Source organism: Laccaria bicolor, genomic scaffold, assembly GCF_000143565.1.
Source record: "Laccaria bicolor S238N-H82 LACBIscaffold_13 genomic scaffold, whole genome shotgun sequence".
NCBI lineage: Eukaryota > Fungi > Basidiomycota > Agaricomycetes > Agaricales > Hydnangiaceae > Laccaria > Laccaria bicolor.
Window position 1 is genome coordinate 158,410 of NW_001889884.1, and position 15,149 is coordinate 173,558.

The 15,149-nt window shown below is 45.1% G+C and overlaps 1 protein-coding gene across 1 annotated transcript; it reads right to left on the reverse strand.

Moving 5' to 3' along the window:
* Window positions 1–2,105: 2,105 nt before the first annotated feature.
* On the reverse strand, window positions 2,106–5,257 carry LACBIDRAFT_327522 (uncharacterized protein; the record flags this gene model as incomplete). Its single annotated transcript, XM_001881564.1, has 15 exons — window positions 2,106–2,158; window positions 2,421–2,430; window positions 2,474–2,624; window positions 2,719–2,899; window positions 3,032–3,168; window positions 3,293–3,525; window positions 3,692–3,796; window positions 3,863–3,977; window positions 4,131–4,169; window positions 4,222–4,280; window positions 4,445–4,567; window positions 4,635–4,682; window positions 4,743–4,849; window positions 5,056–5,116; window positions 5,162–5,257. The coding sequence occupies 15 exons, from the start codon at window positions 5,255–5,257 to the stop codon at window positions 2,106–2,108; spliced, it is 1,518 nt and encodes a 505-aa protein (XP_001881599.1).
* Window positions 5,258–15,149: the final 9,892 nt, after the last annotated feature.

Consider the following 15,149-nt stretch of genomic DNA (forward strand, 5'->3'; position numbering starts at 1 on the left):
CCACTCAGTATTTTTGATTGATTCTTTGATAGGCTCATTCAGGTTGACCAGAGGTATGTTCTGGCTACCTCCCCAGTTAGCGCATATTTTTTTTTTCAGATGCCAAAAGTGGCCTCCAGAACAAAAACCTTCTCAAGGCTCCAGCTTTCACTGAAATTAGTCCATACCAAGTGAAGTGTAACACAACTACATGATGTAAAAGAATACACAAATACATTTGAGGTACAATAGATTCTTAGAAAGAACCAGAAAAATGAACCAACCTTCATTCTTTTTGCACTCAACTGTAGGTAGGCGTTATACCATGCGCGTTGAAGGAAAGGACGATGCACGTTTGGGACATAACTGGTATTGATCACATGATCGAGCACCGTTACGCAAACTTTGGCAAAGCAAGGTGGGCATCCCGACAGGTTTATTTTTACAAATCCAAATCCGGAATAAGGTTTGAGGCGAAATCTCAAAAGTGATGTCAAATATGTCACCTCACAGATTGGGGCGTCATTCACTAAGGTAAAACAAAGTCAGAGACTGTAAGGGTAGATAAATACAAGTATACTGACCAAGTTTCAGAGGCACAGGACACACTGTTGTCACTGTGTCTGGCATTGACACTCTTGCAGCCTCTAGTGGATGATGCTGGTAAACAAAGCCAAACTCTGGGATGTCAAGGCATGCACATTAAATATGTCACCTCACAGTAGTGTTTAAAAGTCCGGTCTGGTCTGGTTTTTTGATGCCCCTGGGCTTTAACCATAACCGTAACCAGCCTGCATTTTTCCCAGACGTCAAAAGACCGAACCGGACCGCAAAAAACCGCGGTCTGCGGTCTTTTTGCGGTCTATAGACCGGTCTTGGTCTTCTTCGGTTGTAACTGGTTTAAGACCGGTTTTTTGGCCAATATTTTAAAAATGTGAATCGGTAAATTTGTTAACGTTTTTTGTAGCTTTAAAAATAGCCCAAGAACGTTAAATTCCATTGAGAATTGGTGTTTCTATAAAAAAAGTCTTGTACATCTACTATTTTTAACGAAATTTTACATTTTTATTTATATCTTTGTCAAATTTCAACCAATTAATACGTGCTTGGGTGCGTTTTGAAGGGTATTTAATGGGCTACAAAAAACCAATCCTAACCGGTTAAGACCGGTTCATTTAGACCGGTCTTTTTGCGGTCTTTAGTTCTCAAAAATAAAAAAACCGAAACACAGGTCCGGTTTTTTGCGGTCTTGGTCCGGTCTGGTTATGGTCTTTTTCCAGTCACGAGACCGGACTTCCAAACACTACCTCACAGACTGGGGCATCACTAAGGTACAGCATTACCAGAAACTGTAAAGTGAGTTATCTTTGAGTGTCTGGGGAAAAAATCAAAGGCACAGGACTTTTCCATGTCAAAACAACTATCAGTGTAACATGTTGATTGGGTGCTGAGTCAACACTTAGATGGTGAAGCGAGTGCCCCCACAGACTCAGTGCAGAGTGCGGATACATAATAATGTTACATACATTGAATAACACTACTCATCACTTGGCCTTTGGTACATACACCTCATGTTATTCTCAACCTGACCTTCCATTGGAGCAGTGAATTGTGCAAAGGGGCCACTGCTCATCGCCCGGCCTTTGGCCGGCTCTTAGCAGCAGCATGCCATGTTTGCAAAAAAGTGCATTTGTCCCAATCTTTATGAGAAAAAAAAAAGATCAATGTTGACCTTGCTAGACAAAGTGAACTTATTACACAAAAATTACAATGATGCATATCCATACTACCCAATAAACGAAACAGTTTGGTACTTAGTACAAACTTAGTACACTGTCATTGTCTGACTGAAATAAAAAGGAGAAATGTGCATGTGATCTCCATTCACATGACTGTCCATGTGAGCAAAGTTTCCTAGTTTGGCAGGCCAACAAAACCCACTACTAATGTAGCAGGAATTAGTATTGGACACTGGACTGGGAGCAGCCTGTGCCTCCAATTTATTTTATAGATAGATAATCTTACAATATCTGGTGACCGTGTACCTTAGTGAGTGATGCCCCGATCTGTGAAGCCACATATTGACATAGGTCCCGAAGTTTGGCTTTGTTTACTGCCGTCGTCCACTACGCTGCAAGAGCGCCGACGCCAGATGCAGTGACAACGGCGTGTCCTGTGCCTCGAAATTTTGGTCAGTACACTTATATCTATCTACACTTATGGTATTTAACTTTGTTCTATTTTAGTGAATGATGCCCTGGTCTGTGGAGGAGGAAATTTCTGTCAACAGATAGGTCACGTGCCATTTAAAGATGTCACTTGTAAATTATAACATGGAACATAAATGTGATATACACGCAAGTTCACAATTTTCTTATAAACGAGAGTCAATTTATAATACACGCAGGTCAAGTTATACACGCGGGGCAAGTTATACACACAGGTCAAGTTCTAATACACGCATTTTATTTTTTGTGCAATTTGAACAGCATACATGCTCTGATCGGAAACTCGTCGCATCGAATGTTCCAGTTGTTTTCGCGTTTTCTAATCTCACAAGATCGCGGATTGAAATCAAACGCCCGTTAGGATGGCGTTCTCCAAGTTCGTTGTATAACTTGTATTCAGGAAGTTCAAATAACGTTCTTTAGGGAAGGAATAATAAACGCATAGCTATGCGTGTTAACCAAGGTGTTACAACGATCTATATAAACGATTGTGGATTAACGACAGATTAACGTTCTCAGAGCAGCCAAGCAGTACAAAAAAGGAAGAGTGACTGCTACGTCATCGCTAGCGAGCAGCTTGGATTCGATTGTGACTACACAATGTTCGACGAACGTGAACGCATCTTGCAAGGCACGTTGCCACGGTCTATGCGTCAAGCCGGACCCACTGACATTTTTCGCGTATGCCACACCTTGTATTTCGCGTATTATTTAAACAACTTGTAGATACATATGATTCCTCCCCCGCATCACGCTTGTCTTTCAAACCCACAGATGCCCCTTCGCGTTCCAAAACTCCTCTTTCAATGCCTCCAACGACGAACCTCGCATCGCCTTCAACGGTGAACATAGTTCTGGGGGCGCGTCGTCGCTGATAAGAGGGTGTTGGTCGTCCGTGTCTTCAGTTCCCCTTTGACGACGTCGGTAGAAGGCTGGAGTTGGGATGGGCTTTCGGTCCAAGCTGAGTGAGGTTAGATGTGGGTGGGAGGAAACACAAACACGCGAGCAAGGGACTTTTCTTAGTAGCCCTTGTTCTTCCGTATCGTCCGCTTCGCCACGCTCATTTCTAATCCCCCCCGATGCACCTTTGCTTCCCTAAACCCCTCCTCAAACGACGAGCCTCTGAATTGCGGGTCGGGTTCAATGGTGAACATCGTTGCGCATCGCCGTTTACGCAGGGGCATGGGTCGTCTAGGCCTGTTTCGAGCTCCCCACTTTGCTGGCGCGATAAACAAAGCCGGGAGATGTCTTGACGATGTCGGGTGTGCACGTCGGCGGTACGTTGCGCTCGTTGTCGTGATCTGGTGGAGTTGACTGGCTACAAACCATGTAAGCGGTCAACGTACAATCAGGAGAGGCGGCGTTACTTACGTGGGCATATGTGCACTCGGTTTCAGACGTATGTTTCACGGGCACTCAGCGGGATGGCCTGAGGAGATGTACATGACGTTTGGGACAAAAGGGGAAAGGGAGAATACACGTACCAGGCATGCTACACCTTTCTGCTCCCTCTCTACACCGCGTGCTTGACTATCCAGTCCCGTTCCCTCAGCGATCGAGTCGTTCGTAGTGTGTGGGATTGTCGACGTCTAACTGGTGGTGCAAAATCACGGTAAGCATTTGCGAAGCCTCTCAATCCATGGTCAACAACTTACCTGCCTACGACCTAGAAAATAGTAGAATCTGAAGCAGGCGTCACGTCCATCGTATGTACGCTGAGAGCTTCGTGTACCGCAATCCCAGTCGAATGGGCGACGATGTTGGCGGCGGCTAGATGGTGGTCAAAGGTAAGTCACTATCGTCACACATTGTTACACTTTGATGTTGTGCTCACCGTTTCCCATAGCCACAACGCCCATCAATCAACTTCAGCCACAACTCAGGTCAGTTAGTTTTTCTTGTGAATCGGGTACGGTGACTTACGTTTTGTAGGCTATCATGCCATTGTGAACGACGTCGACGCTATAAGACAAAGGTAAGTGGATATTTCAAACACGGAAAGACGTTGACCAACCTTTTAGAGTCTCGACTCTCATCGAGGGCGGATGTTACGCGGGAGACGCGACGAACGAGCTGGAAACAGGTTTCCAGGTGAGTACATATTATGTACGCGAGGTGAAATGAACGATATTGACGTACCTTTTGCAGATTCAACATTTACACGCCCTTCACACCTCGCACCGCCTATTCTACCCCTCCAAACTATCCGTCACGAAGCCATGGTCCACGTCGCGTACAAACGGGGCGGACAACTCGATGATGGGTAACCTGGGAAGCACGAGCAGCATGGTAATTAAGGATGGGTGCAGGACTCGCGTTGACAAGAACTTACCGTTGTCATTAGGAGTGTCACCACGAGCCTGCAAAAAGGGAATACAAGCAAAGGTAAGCGGAACGTTGTCTTTGAAAAAACCAACGTTGACGTACCTCCCTTCCGTCCAGCGCTCCTTTACATATCGGCGTTGAAGGAAGGGCCTACAAAGTCGATGAGCAACGTCAACATCAGCGATGACGGACGACGAGCAAATGACTTACCAGCGAATGAAGACGAGACGGGAGCGGACGTTGACGACGAGAGGAGAAGAGGGGAGGAGGAGAGTGTGTGTAAGTGGGCACTGGTGAGAAATACTGGGCTGACCGCCCTGTTTTTACAGCACTTCTCGCTTGGCAGGAAGCAGGGGAGTTGTGACTGACGTGAGGGGACGGAGGAAATGATCATTGCGTAAGTTCTCTCATTTCTCCACTCCTTTGGGTTTCTTTAATTCACTCCGGCCTCGTTTGATTTACTTTGTCATCAGGTGTCACTCGACGTACATCCAATTCATTTGTGAAAGAAAAACCGACTAACATACACAGACAGAGATATTCATTATGCGGGAATCGCTCCCGTTCACGAAAGGTGCAGAACGCTTAAAAAAAAATACAAGCAAGTCGTTCTGAATCAACGTACGTACATTCATCAGACCCTTGATGAATTTTTTTCTGACAGTTGAAGATTCAGAACGCCGTTTTTCGATACGGGATCGGGAGAGGAGACGTTCGGCGGCCATCTACACCCAAATGAATCTACGCGCTTGGTACTTTCTTCACAGGTAAGTGTATTTGATTCTATGACATGACTACAGAACTCTCAACGCTTCCTTTTATACAGAAACACGAAAGGATATCATAGCCACATGTGAATTCGGACGATAAACACTTTGGTGAGCATACATACCCGCTCACAAACTTCTTAAACCAGAAATTCTGATTTTAAAAGTGCAGGGACACCGGGGATACTACCCGAATAGAACCCTGATACGTCAAGATGGAATTTCTGTGTGTGCGGTTCAAGCACGATGAAGAATCGGGGGAGGACGAGCAGATCCTTACTTATTGCTCGGAAGGTACGTCCACTTCGCTCTGTCAACGTCTCAAATCACTAATACTATTTAGAAGATACATAAGATGTCATTGCTCACATCTGGTGTACTGCGAATGGGAAGAATGTAAGAAATGGTACGAAATACGGAAAACTATGCGCCCGCCGTGATCTTTCACTAACGGAAGGTTACTGGTATCCAGGCATGTAACCGGCGTTGTTCTAAAGAAGACCCTGACGTGTAAAAGTGTCAGTTTCACCGATTCGTTTCAAACGCGATGGATACGGAATTGGGTGAGGAGGAGGAGGTTATCATTCTATGTACGTTCTCGCGTCCCCGACTGTGCTTGTTTATTGTTGAGAAGCATTGAAAACATTCAGAATTGGATATCCAAGTTACACTCGGACGATAATGATGCAGAAGTAAGAGGGCGGTTCGGACTACTGGTACGTTGCGTGCTGCACGTTGGTATCGTATCTTCCGCTGGAAAAGGTTTTGCAAATTCAGGTACGGACTTGACAGGGTTTCGAACAGAACCATGACGCGTAGAACTGTCAGCTCTACGAGGTTGTTTCAGGTGAGATCGTGAAATCAGATTCGGGGGAGGAGGAGATCATCCTCCTCACTTTGAATGTTCTCGCTCCACTGGGTTTCTACGTTGTTGTGAAGCCTCTACAGTAACTAGGTATACACTTCCGAGTCGTAGCTTGATAAAAATTATACACTATGTTGTACACTACGAATGGGGAAGGTAGAGAATTATATGGAACGCAGGGGATGATGGGCACAGCGCGCCCAGTTTACATCTTCCGCTGGAGATTCAGGTACAGGGTTTACAGGGTTCCGAAAAAGAACCCGATGCAGATAATTGTTCATTTTATGGATGTGTTCCAAGCGCGATGAATAATCGGGAAAGGAGGAAGCCGTGTCTATTCTTTTTCAATCCTTTCAGAATCATTTGTATGACCATCCTCCTGGACTTTTGAGTTATATTGCAACTGACTGTGTAAAACATATGGATACAGAAGTAGTACAAAGGGAAAGCAGGGAAAACAAAATGGGATCAGAGCCGTGTTTATAGTGTGCATCCCTGCCCCAATCTCGACGAGGACACTGCAGACATGGTGATGAGGTACCCTCAGGTTTCCACTCGTACAAGCTTCCTGGTCTGCATGTGCTAAATTTTTAAATGCCAAGAGATAAATATTGGGTTTGACAGGCAAGAATGTATACACCACGTGGCGACGGCTGATGACTTATCTCCCAAGAAGTTTCACACTCTCAAGTTCTGAGGTTCTGAGGTTTGAACTAAGCTTGTATTGCCTAGGTTCAGGTAGTCTCTCGTAGACAGACCATGATACAAGTGAATTTTGTGGATTTGTAGGGTTCACAGGTTCAGGCTACTGAATACAAATGAGTATGTACTCTTTATATGATGAGTACATTACTGCAGGCTATGGACTATGAACTGCAAACTACAGACTGAGAACTGTGAATTATAGACTATGGACTGTGGACTGCAATATCAAAGAAAGGAATGAGTCATGGGATGCATATCTAGAACTGACCAGTATGGTCTAGACTACAACTTAGGAATGTGTAGGTGTCTGCACATGTTTATATCTAAAAAGATTTTGTAACAGAGGGTATCCTTAGAAAAAGGGGAAAAATATATATCTCAAATGAAGCCAAAATGTACAGTACAGACCATATTATTTGCCCATATGGATAAAGGGAACCCAACGCTGGAATGACACACTCTGAGAACGAAGTTTCTTGACTGCAAGGTGAAGGGCTAGGGCAGACTTTGTCACATCAGGCTTAAGAGCTGGTCTTCCATCAGAACTGCCAAAGAAAAGTTCTTCATAGAATTTGTCTGCAATAATAGGTCCATCTTCATCCATCATTTTCCTATATTAACACTTTCAGAAAAACTTGAGGAAACAATGCTAATAACAACCTACCACATAGTAGCAATGACCCGCTGAAATCCAGAAAAGATCAAGCTTGCACCTATGCTCATTGCCTCATCTGGTAGATTTTTATCACCCATGGCAGTCTCACAAGCACAGAGAAAGGCAAGTGATCCATTTGGCATCTTTTCTTTCATAATTCTTGAGATTCGGAGTAGCCCATCATCGAGCTTGAGCCCACTATCAAGTGGCTTCCATGGATCCTGACTTCCATGGCATGCAAAGTGAACAATAGACACATTTGAAAGATGGGAGGCAACAGTTTCAACTCCAGCAGGTGCTTCTGGAATTCCTAATTCAATGAGAGCTTTGCAAGATACATGTTTCCGAATGTTTGCTAGCTCCCTTTTTGTAGAAGGCAGCCCCTTAGATTGGATCACAACCATCATTTGGAGTGATTGGATGGTGGGAGCTGAATCTAAAGCCAGAAGTGCCCCTATGGTTGGAGTGTATGAGGAAATGAAGTAATCTGGGGCACAATCAATAGCTAGTGCATCATCATAGCAGCCTGCAGCATGAATGGGAAGGAAGGTGAAATGACCAGTTGGGCACCATTGCAGGACAGCCATTTCATCTGATTTCTACAATATTCTATAAGCAGGTTGATCATTCACAGAAATATAATAACTGACCTTAATATTGAGAAGATTAATGACTGGCTTCACCAATTCATCCCACAGCACCCTCAAAACAAATTTGAACATGCCATCTGAAGATCTAAGTTGAGTATTGCTGTTAACCCTTCCTGCTCGCTCTTCTCCCAGAAGCCTTATTATTATGTCATGGCTTTGATCAATGAGCGACCGTATTGGTGACTGAGAGGCAGCTATCCGAATGATATGAGCAAGTTTCTTCAACTTAGGAGTGCCTAAGTTTGGAAGAGGGATATGATGAATATTTGTTGATGTCATGATGAGGCAATGGCTTTCATCATCATTGGCGATGAGAATGACAACTGGATGTTCTGATGCAGCAGCTTTCAGTGATGATAAACGGGATGGGCATAGAAAGTCCTCAAATCCACTCAATTTTCTAACTTTGTGAATAGATTGAGCCCATTCTTCGTTAAGGCGATTGAGTCGGGCTGCTTCCTGGTCTATAAATAACTTCTTCCTGTTATCCAAAACCTCAGAAAAAACATCACGATAAGATCCAATTTCCAGCTGAGTTGCAATTTCTTGTAGCTTATCTGCCAATTCTGGTGCAATCTTGTAGAGTTGATCAAAGGGCGAGCGGAGAGATAAGGCCTGTGACCAGAAGATACTTCGTCCTGCTTCCAGAAGTTCTATGGCTTTATCTAAATGTCCAGAGAGAATAGCACATCTAGCTGCATTCCGAGCTAAGCCATCACTGCCTGCAGTCATGGACCTCTGTCGTGATGCAACATCCAAGCTCAGAGCAGCCACCTGTGGTAAAGCCTGTATGGAAGCTTCATAAGCATCAATGGCAGAGCGATGTTTGTTTCTATCTGCACAATCTATCCATCTCCTTGCAATGCGGAGGCGATTAGATGGAGATTGGAAGGAGTATTGGGTAGCAGTGAGGAATAGAGCCATTGCTTCATCAAGATCACTTTGCTGACCTTCTTGCTCATATTGGGTCAACAATGCAGTTGCAAGATAGTTGAGTGAGCTAGATCGATCAGGATGGGGTGGAAGTCGGAGCTCAAGAGTTTGCCTATCCAGAGAAATGGCTTCATCGAGATCACTTTGCTGACGTCTTTGCCCAAATTGGGTCAACAATGCAGAAGCCAGATTGTTGAGTGAGCTGGATCGATCAGGATGGCATGGAAGTCGGAGCTTGAGAGCTTGCCTGTGCAGAGAAATGGCTTCATTGAGATCACTTTGCTGACCTCCTTGCCCAAATCGGGTCAAAGTGCAGTTGCAAGATTGTTGAGTGAGCTGGATCGATCAGGATGGGGTGGAGGTTGGAGCTCAAGAGCTTGCCTGTGCAAAGAAATGGCTTCATTAATATCACTTTGCTGACCTTTTTGCTCAAATCGGGTCAACAATGCAGAAGCCAGATTGTTGAGTGAGCTGGATCGATTGGGATGGGGTGGAAGTCGGAGCTCGAGAGCTTGCCTGTGCAGAGAAATGGCTTCATTAAGATCACTTTGCTGACCTCCTTGCCCAAATCGGATTGAAAGTGCAGTTGCAAGATTGTTGAGCAGCATGGATCGATCAGTGATGGGGTGGAAGTTGGAGCTTAAGAGCTTGCCTGTGCAAAGAAATGGCTTCATTAATATCACTTTGCTGACCTTTTTGCTCAAATCGGGTCAACAATGCAGAAGCCAGATTGTTGAGTGAGCTGGATTGATCGGGATGGGGTGGAAGGAGGAGCTCAAGGGCTTGCCTGTGCAGAGAAATGGCTTCATTAAGATCACTTTGCTGACCTCCTTGCCCAAATCGGATCAACAATGCAGTTGCAAGATTGTTGAGGAGCTGGATCGATCGGGATGGGGTGGAAGTTGGAGCTCAAGAGCTTGCCTGTGCAAAGAAATGGCTTCATTAAGATCACTTTGCTGACCTTTTTGCTCAAATCGGGTCAACAATGCAGAAGCCAGATTGTTAAGTGAGCTAGATCGATTGTGATGGGGTGGAAGTAAGAGCTTAAGGGCTTGCCTGTGCAGAGAAATGGCTTCATTAAGATCACTTTGCTGATCTCCTTGCTCAAATCGGGTCTGAAGTGCAGTAGCAAGATTGTTAAGCAGCAATGGATCGATTGTGATGGGGTGGAAGTTGGAGCTTAAGAGCTTGCCTGTGCAAAGAAATTGCTTCATCAATATCACTTTGCTGACCTTTTTGCCCAAATCGGGTTAACAATGTAGAAGCAAGATTGTTGAGTGAGCTGGATCGATTAGTGATGGCATGGAAGTAAGAGCTCAAGAGCTTGCCTGTACAGAGAAATGGCTTCATTAAGATCACTTTGCTGACCTCCTTGCTCAAATTGGGTTGACAATGCATTTGCAAGATTGTTGAGTGAGCTGGATCGATTAGGATGGGATGGAAGTTGGAGCTCAAGAGCTTGCCTGTACAGAGAAATGGCTTCATTAAGATCACTTTGTTGACCTCCTTGCTTAAATTGGGTTGACAATGCAGAAGCAAGATTGTTGAGTGAGCTGGATCGATTAGGATGGGATGGAAGTTGGAGCTCAAGAGCTTGCCTGCACAGAGAAATGGCTTCATCAAGATCACTTTGCTGACCTCCTTGCCCAAATCGGGTCAATAGTGCATGCCCAAGATTGTTGAGTGAGCCAGATTGATCAGGATGGGATGGAAGTTGGACCTCAAGAGTTTGCCTGTATAGAGAAATGGCTTCATCGAGATCACTTTGCTGACCTCCTTGTTCAAATTGTGTCAACAGTGCATTTGCAAGATTGTTGAGTGAGCCAGATCGATTGGGATGGGGTGGAAGATGGAGCTTGAGGGCTTGCCTGTGCAGAGAAATGGCTTCGTCGAGATCACTTTGTTGACCTTCTTGCCCAAATCGGGTCAACAGTACACAAGCAAGATTGTTGAGCAAGCCAGAATGATTGGGATGGGGTGGAGGGAAAAGCTCAAGTGCTTGCCTGTACAGAGAAATGGCTTCATCAAGATCGCCTCGCTGACCTCCTTGCTCAAATCGGGTGAACAGTGCAGAAGCAAGATCAGTGAGCAAGCTGGATCGATCAGGATGGGGTGGAAGTTGGAGCTCAAGAGCTTGCCAGAATAGAGATATGGCTTCATCAAGATCACTTTGCTGACCTTCTTGCCCAAATTGAGTCAACAGTGCAGAAGCAAGACTACCAACAACATATGAATAAATTTCACTTTCCTGAGGTAGTTCTGCAATCCCTTCCCTAAAAAGTTCCACTGCAGTATTCAGGTCAGCCATGTTACCAGACATTGTATGCCGTTTACGAAGTTCAATGGCAAACTGAAGTGATTCCAGAATACCTGTAGAAGTTTCCCTGCCTTTGAGAGCCCAATGAAATGCTGTCTGAAGATCAGATAGATTTCCTGTTAGATCAAATCGTGTCGCTAACAGCCCAGACACCCGGAAGTTTATGTTCCGATCTCGCTCCATGCGACATTTGCTAGCATCTTGCAAACTCGAAATTGCTTCGTTCAGGTCAATCAAATCATAGGAATGGTTAAAGCGAGCATATAACGCATCAGCCAGAGTGATCAATGCCACCAGCTGGCTAGTAGACGCAGCTGATAATTGTGCAAGTGCCTGTTGAAGAAGGAAGACAATGGTGTTCAGAATGTGAAGGGAAGTTGACTTCTGGAAGTCTGTCAACAATCCCTTTGCCAGTTCCGATGTGTCTTCTCTGTCCGTCTTGTCATCTAGTCGAAGGGCGGTGTTGGTCTAAATCTTCACTAAGCCAAAATATGTTGTCAAGACTGAAATGTGCTCACTTCAGGGCTCACGTCTTGTTCTAAAATCCCACCCTCGGCCATCTCACTGCGAAGAGTCAAAGATTCCATCAAATCATTTCTCTGATTGGTGTACATGAATCTGATGCCCAATACGGACGCAAGATCTCTCTTGGCAGCACGGTGGAGCAGGTGTGTTGCTGGGCGGCTATCTGTAACTTGACGGAACAGGGAGACCATGTTGTTTAGCTCTGAAAGTGATAACCCTGCCTTGCATTCTGCCATGAGCAAGACGGCAAGATTGATCATTCCAGACACATCATCCTCGCCATTGTTAATAAACTCCTGCAGTATAAATCATTATAATAACAATCTCGGGAAGTGAGACAATGTAATTTACTTACATTGCTAGCAATGGTATTCCTATCAATGTCCGTGGTGCGTCCAGCTGGGCCGATATCCGTGATCTGCTCTTCATTAGCCTATCGCGATGTATTGAACTTTGTAAAGGACATACTAATAGTTGAGGGCTCGCCTGCGCACTGGTTTCGGTACGGTCACTTTCTCCACCTGGGGATCTGTATAAGGATTGTTAACAACCACAAAAATATTTCCCTAATTCGTAATACGAACGCGAGCTTTCACGACGTGAGTTTCAGACACATCGTTCTCGCCGTCATTGATAAACTCCTGCAGTATAGGTCATTATAATCACAATCTCAGGAAATGAACGTCATTTACTTACATCGGTAGTGATGGTGTTCTTATCAATGTCCGTGGTGCATCTAGCTGGGCCGATATCTGTGACCTGCTCTTTATTAGCCTATCGCAATGTATTGAACATTGTAAAGGACGTACTAGTAGTTGAGGGTTCGCCTGTGCGCCGGTTTCGGTACGGTCACTTTCTCCACCGGGGATCTGTATAAGTATTGTTAACAACCACAAAAGATATTTCCCTAATTCGTAATACGAACGCGAGCTCCCAGGACGTGAGTTTCAGACACATCGTTCTCGCCGTCATTGATAAACTCCTGCAGTATAGGTCATTATAATCACAAACTTGGGAAGGGAGACAACGTCATTTACTTACATCACTAGCGATGGTGTTCCTATCAATGTCTGTGGTGTGTCCAGCTGGGCCGATATCTACAGTGACCTGCTCTTCGTTAGCCTATCGCGATGTATTGAACGTTCTAAAGGACGTACTAGTTGTTGAGGGCTCTCCTGAGCACTGGCTTCGGTACGGTCACTTTCTCCACCCAAGGTCTGTATAAGTATCGTTAACGACCACAAAAGATATTCCTTTAATTCGTGGTACGAACACGAGCGCCCACGATGTGAGATCCTAGCTCTTGGATGGAAGGCGCATCTGATTTGTTATAACTATCGGAGGGCAATTTTGACTCTGGCATGGTGATGAAGAGGTTGATTAAAGCTTGTCGATCGAAAAAGAGGTTTAGTGGAAGTTGGCTGAGTTGAACGTTGTAGGTAAAGAAACTCAAAGAGACAATACACTTGGCGTACAGCTTTTTTCCACGGCACGATCGAAGAGATTATCCTCGTGGCGTCCACTCTGTACATCGAATATGGCAGTGCACTGTTATCAAGATTGAGCACAATGGCTTGACACATGTGGGACTCGGAGTGTGCCGGACTTGCACAGCCGGCATTGAATCGCATATCTACGGTTGATCTACGGCGCCCAGCATCCTCCGAGTCGGAGTGTGTATTACAGAGACTTCCCACCAGTAGCGTTGGCGGGAACTATATGGCAGAATCTCAACTTCCGACGACTCAGAACATCTATCGGATTTCTCTCTGGTAGAGATGTATGTGCCACACTCTCGTAAATGTTTGTGGCCCACCGCCGCATTTTGTCTTCTGTTGCCAGAGTTGTATTACACCAGAATTAAATTTACTTATGCTACATTGAATGTGGACTCCATCGATTCAAATATTTCCCAACCACATAAAAAATTGTCAAGCGACGGCTCTCCAATAATTTCATATCCACTTTGTGCAGTGACTTCAAACTCCTCGTCAATGCAACGCATTGACTCCTCGCGTGAGACCAGAACTTGGTTACGAAGCGCATCAATTACGACGACTCGGTCGACACCAATTCCACATTGTTGAGCCGAGAGATCCGGAATCATGAAGGCGTGCGTGCCTTGGCGTCAATCCTGACATGTTTGGTTTCTCATGCAAGCCGACGACAAGGAGAACGCCGATCTGTGCCCGAAGAGTCTTGTGCCAGTGATTATTCCAATATTCACCAAAATTGTCGAGTTGTTTCTGCAGATGGAGGGGATTATTAGGCTTATAAATTCCGCATTGGAATCCACTGCGAATGGTATCCTTGACATTTTTGGCCAAACGTTTGCTGAAACCGATGCCACAATCCTTCAATTGGCGTGTTGTGTACACTTCTCATTTGTAATACGGGTGGGAATTCGTTTTCGTCAAGGTCTGGGGCATACATTATGCTAGCAATATATTTCAGATGGGAAAAACCTAGGATTCTAATTCAGCGAAGTTTTACTTCACCGTAAACCTGTTTGGTTAGCGTATAACACTCCAGTCTCCCTACCTTTATTTGCAACGAGGGTAATGCCAGGATTGGCTGCAGTGTTTGTTGTGCGAAATATTGGAACGAAAACATAGGCTGTAAGGTGAAAAACGACTCACTGAGATATTTTTCTCACACAATCAAGGTGGTTGTGCCCAACTGTAGTAGCGAGTCGATTGTTTGGGACAACAACGAGCTGAAGAACATACGAGGACCATTGGTCCTTGATCCCGTTAGTACACCGCCCATATCGAGGCCTTGCCAAGCATTCAATTTATCGTGACCATCGGCGTGGTGTTGGTGATTAGGGCCGAGCGCTGAAAGATTAGATCGACGAATTCTATTGGCACCAGGAAAGCGCCGATGACGGCCCTCCGGTGCATAATTTGACAGCACATCTCGAATGAAGTCCCTGAATCCATTGAAAACTTCAATTCTGTATGATTATAAGAGTCAAACAAATGTTTACACACCGCGGAAGAGGCATCCCTTGATCGCTGAGAAGGGTTCCAATGGTCCCAGCCCCACGTCCTTGTAAAGGATCATTTGCGACTACAAGATCACCGATTGTAGTCAAACGCCGGTCAGGACTCAGGATGGCGTTCTCCAAGTTCGCGTTGTATTTGACAAGTTGGAACAACTTTTCTTAGCGCGTGAATAGTAAACGCATATCCATGCGT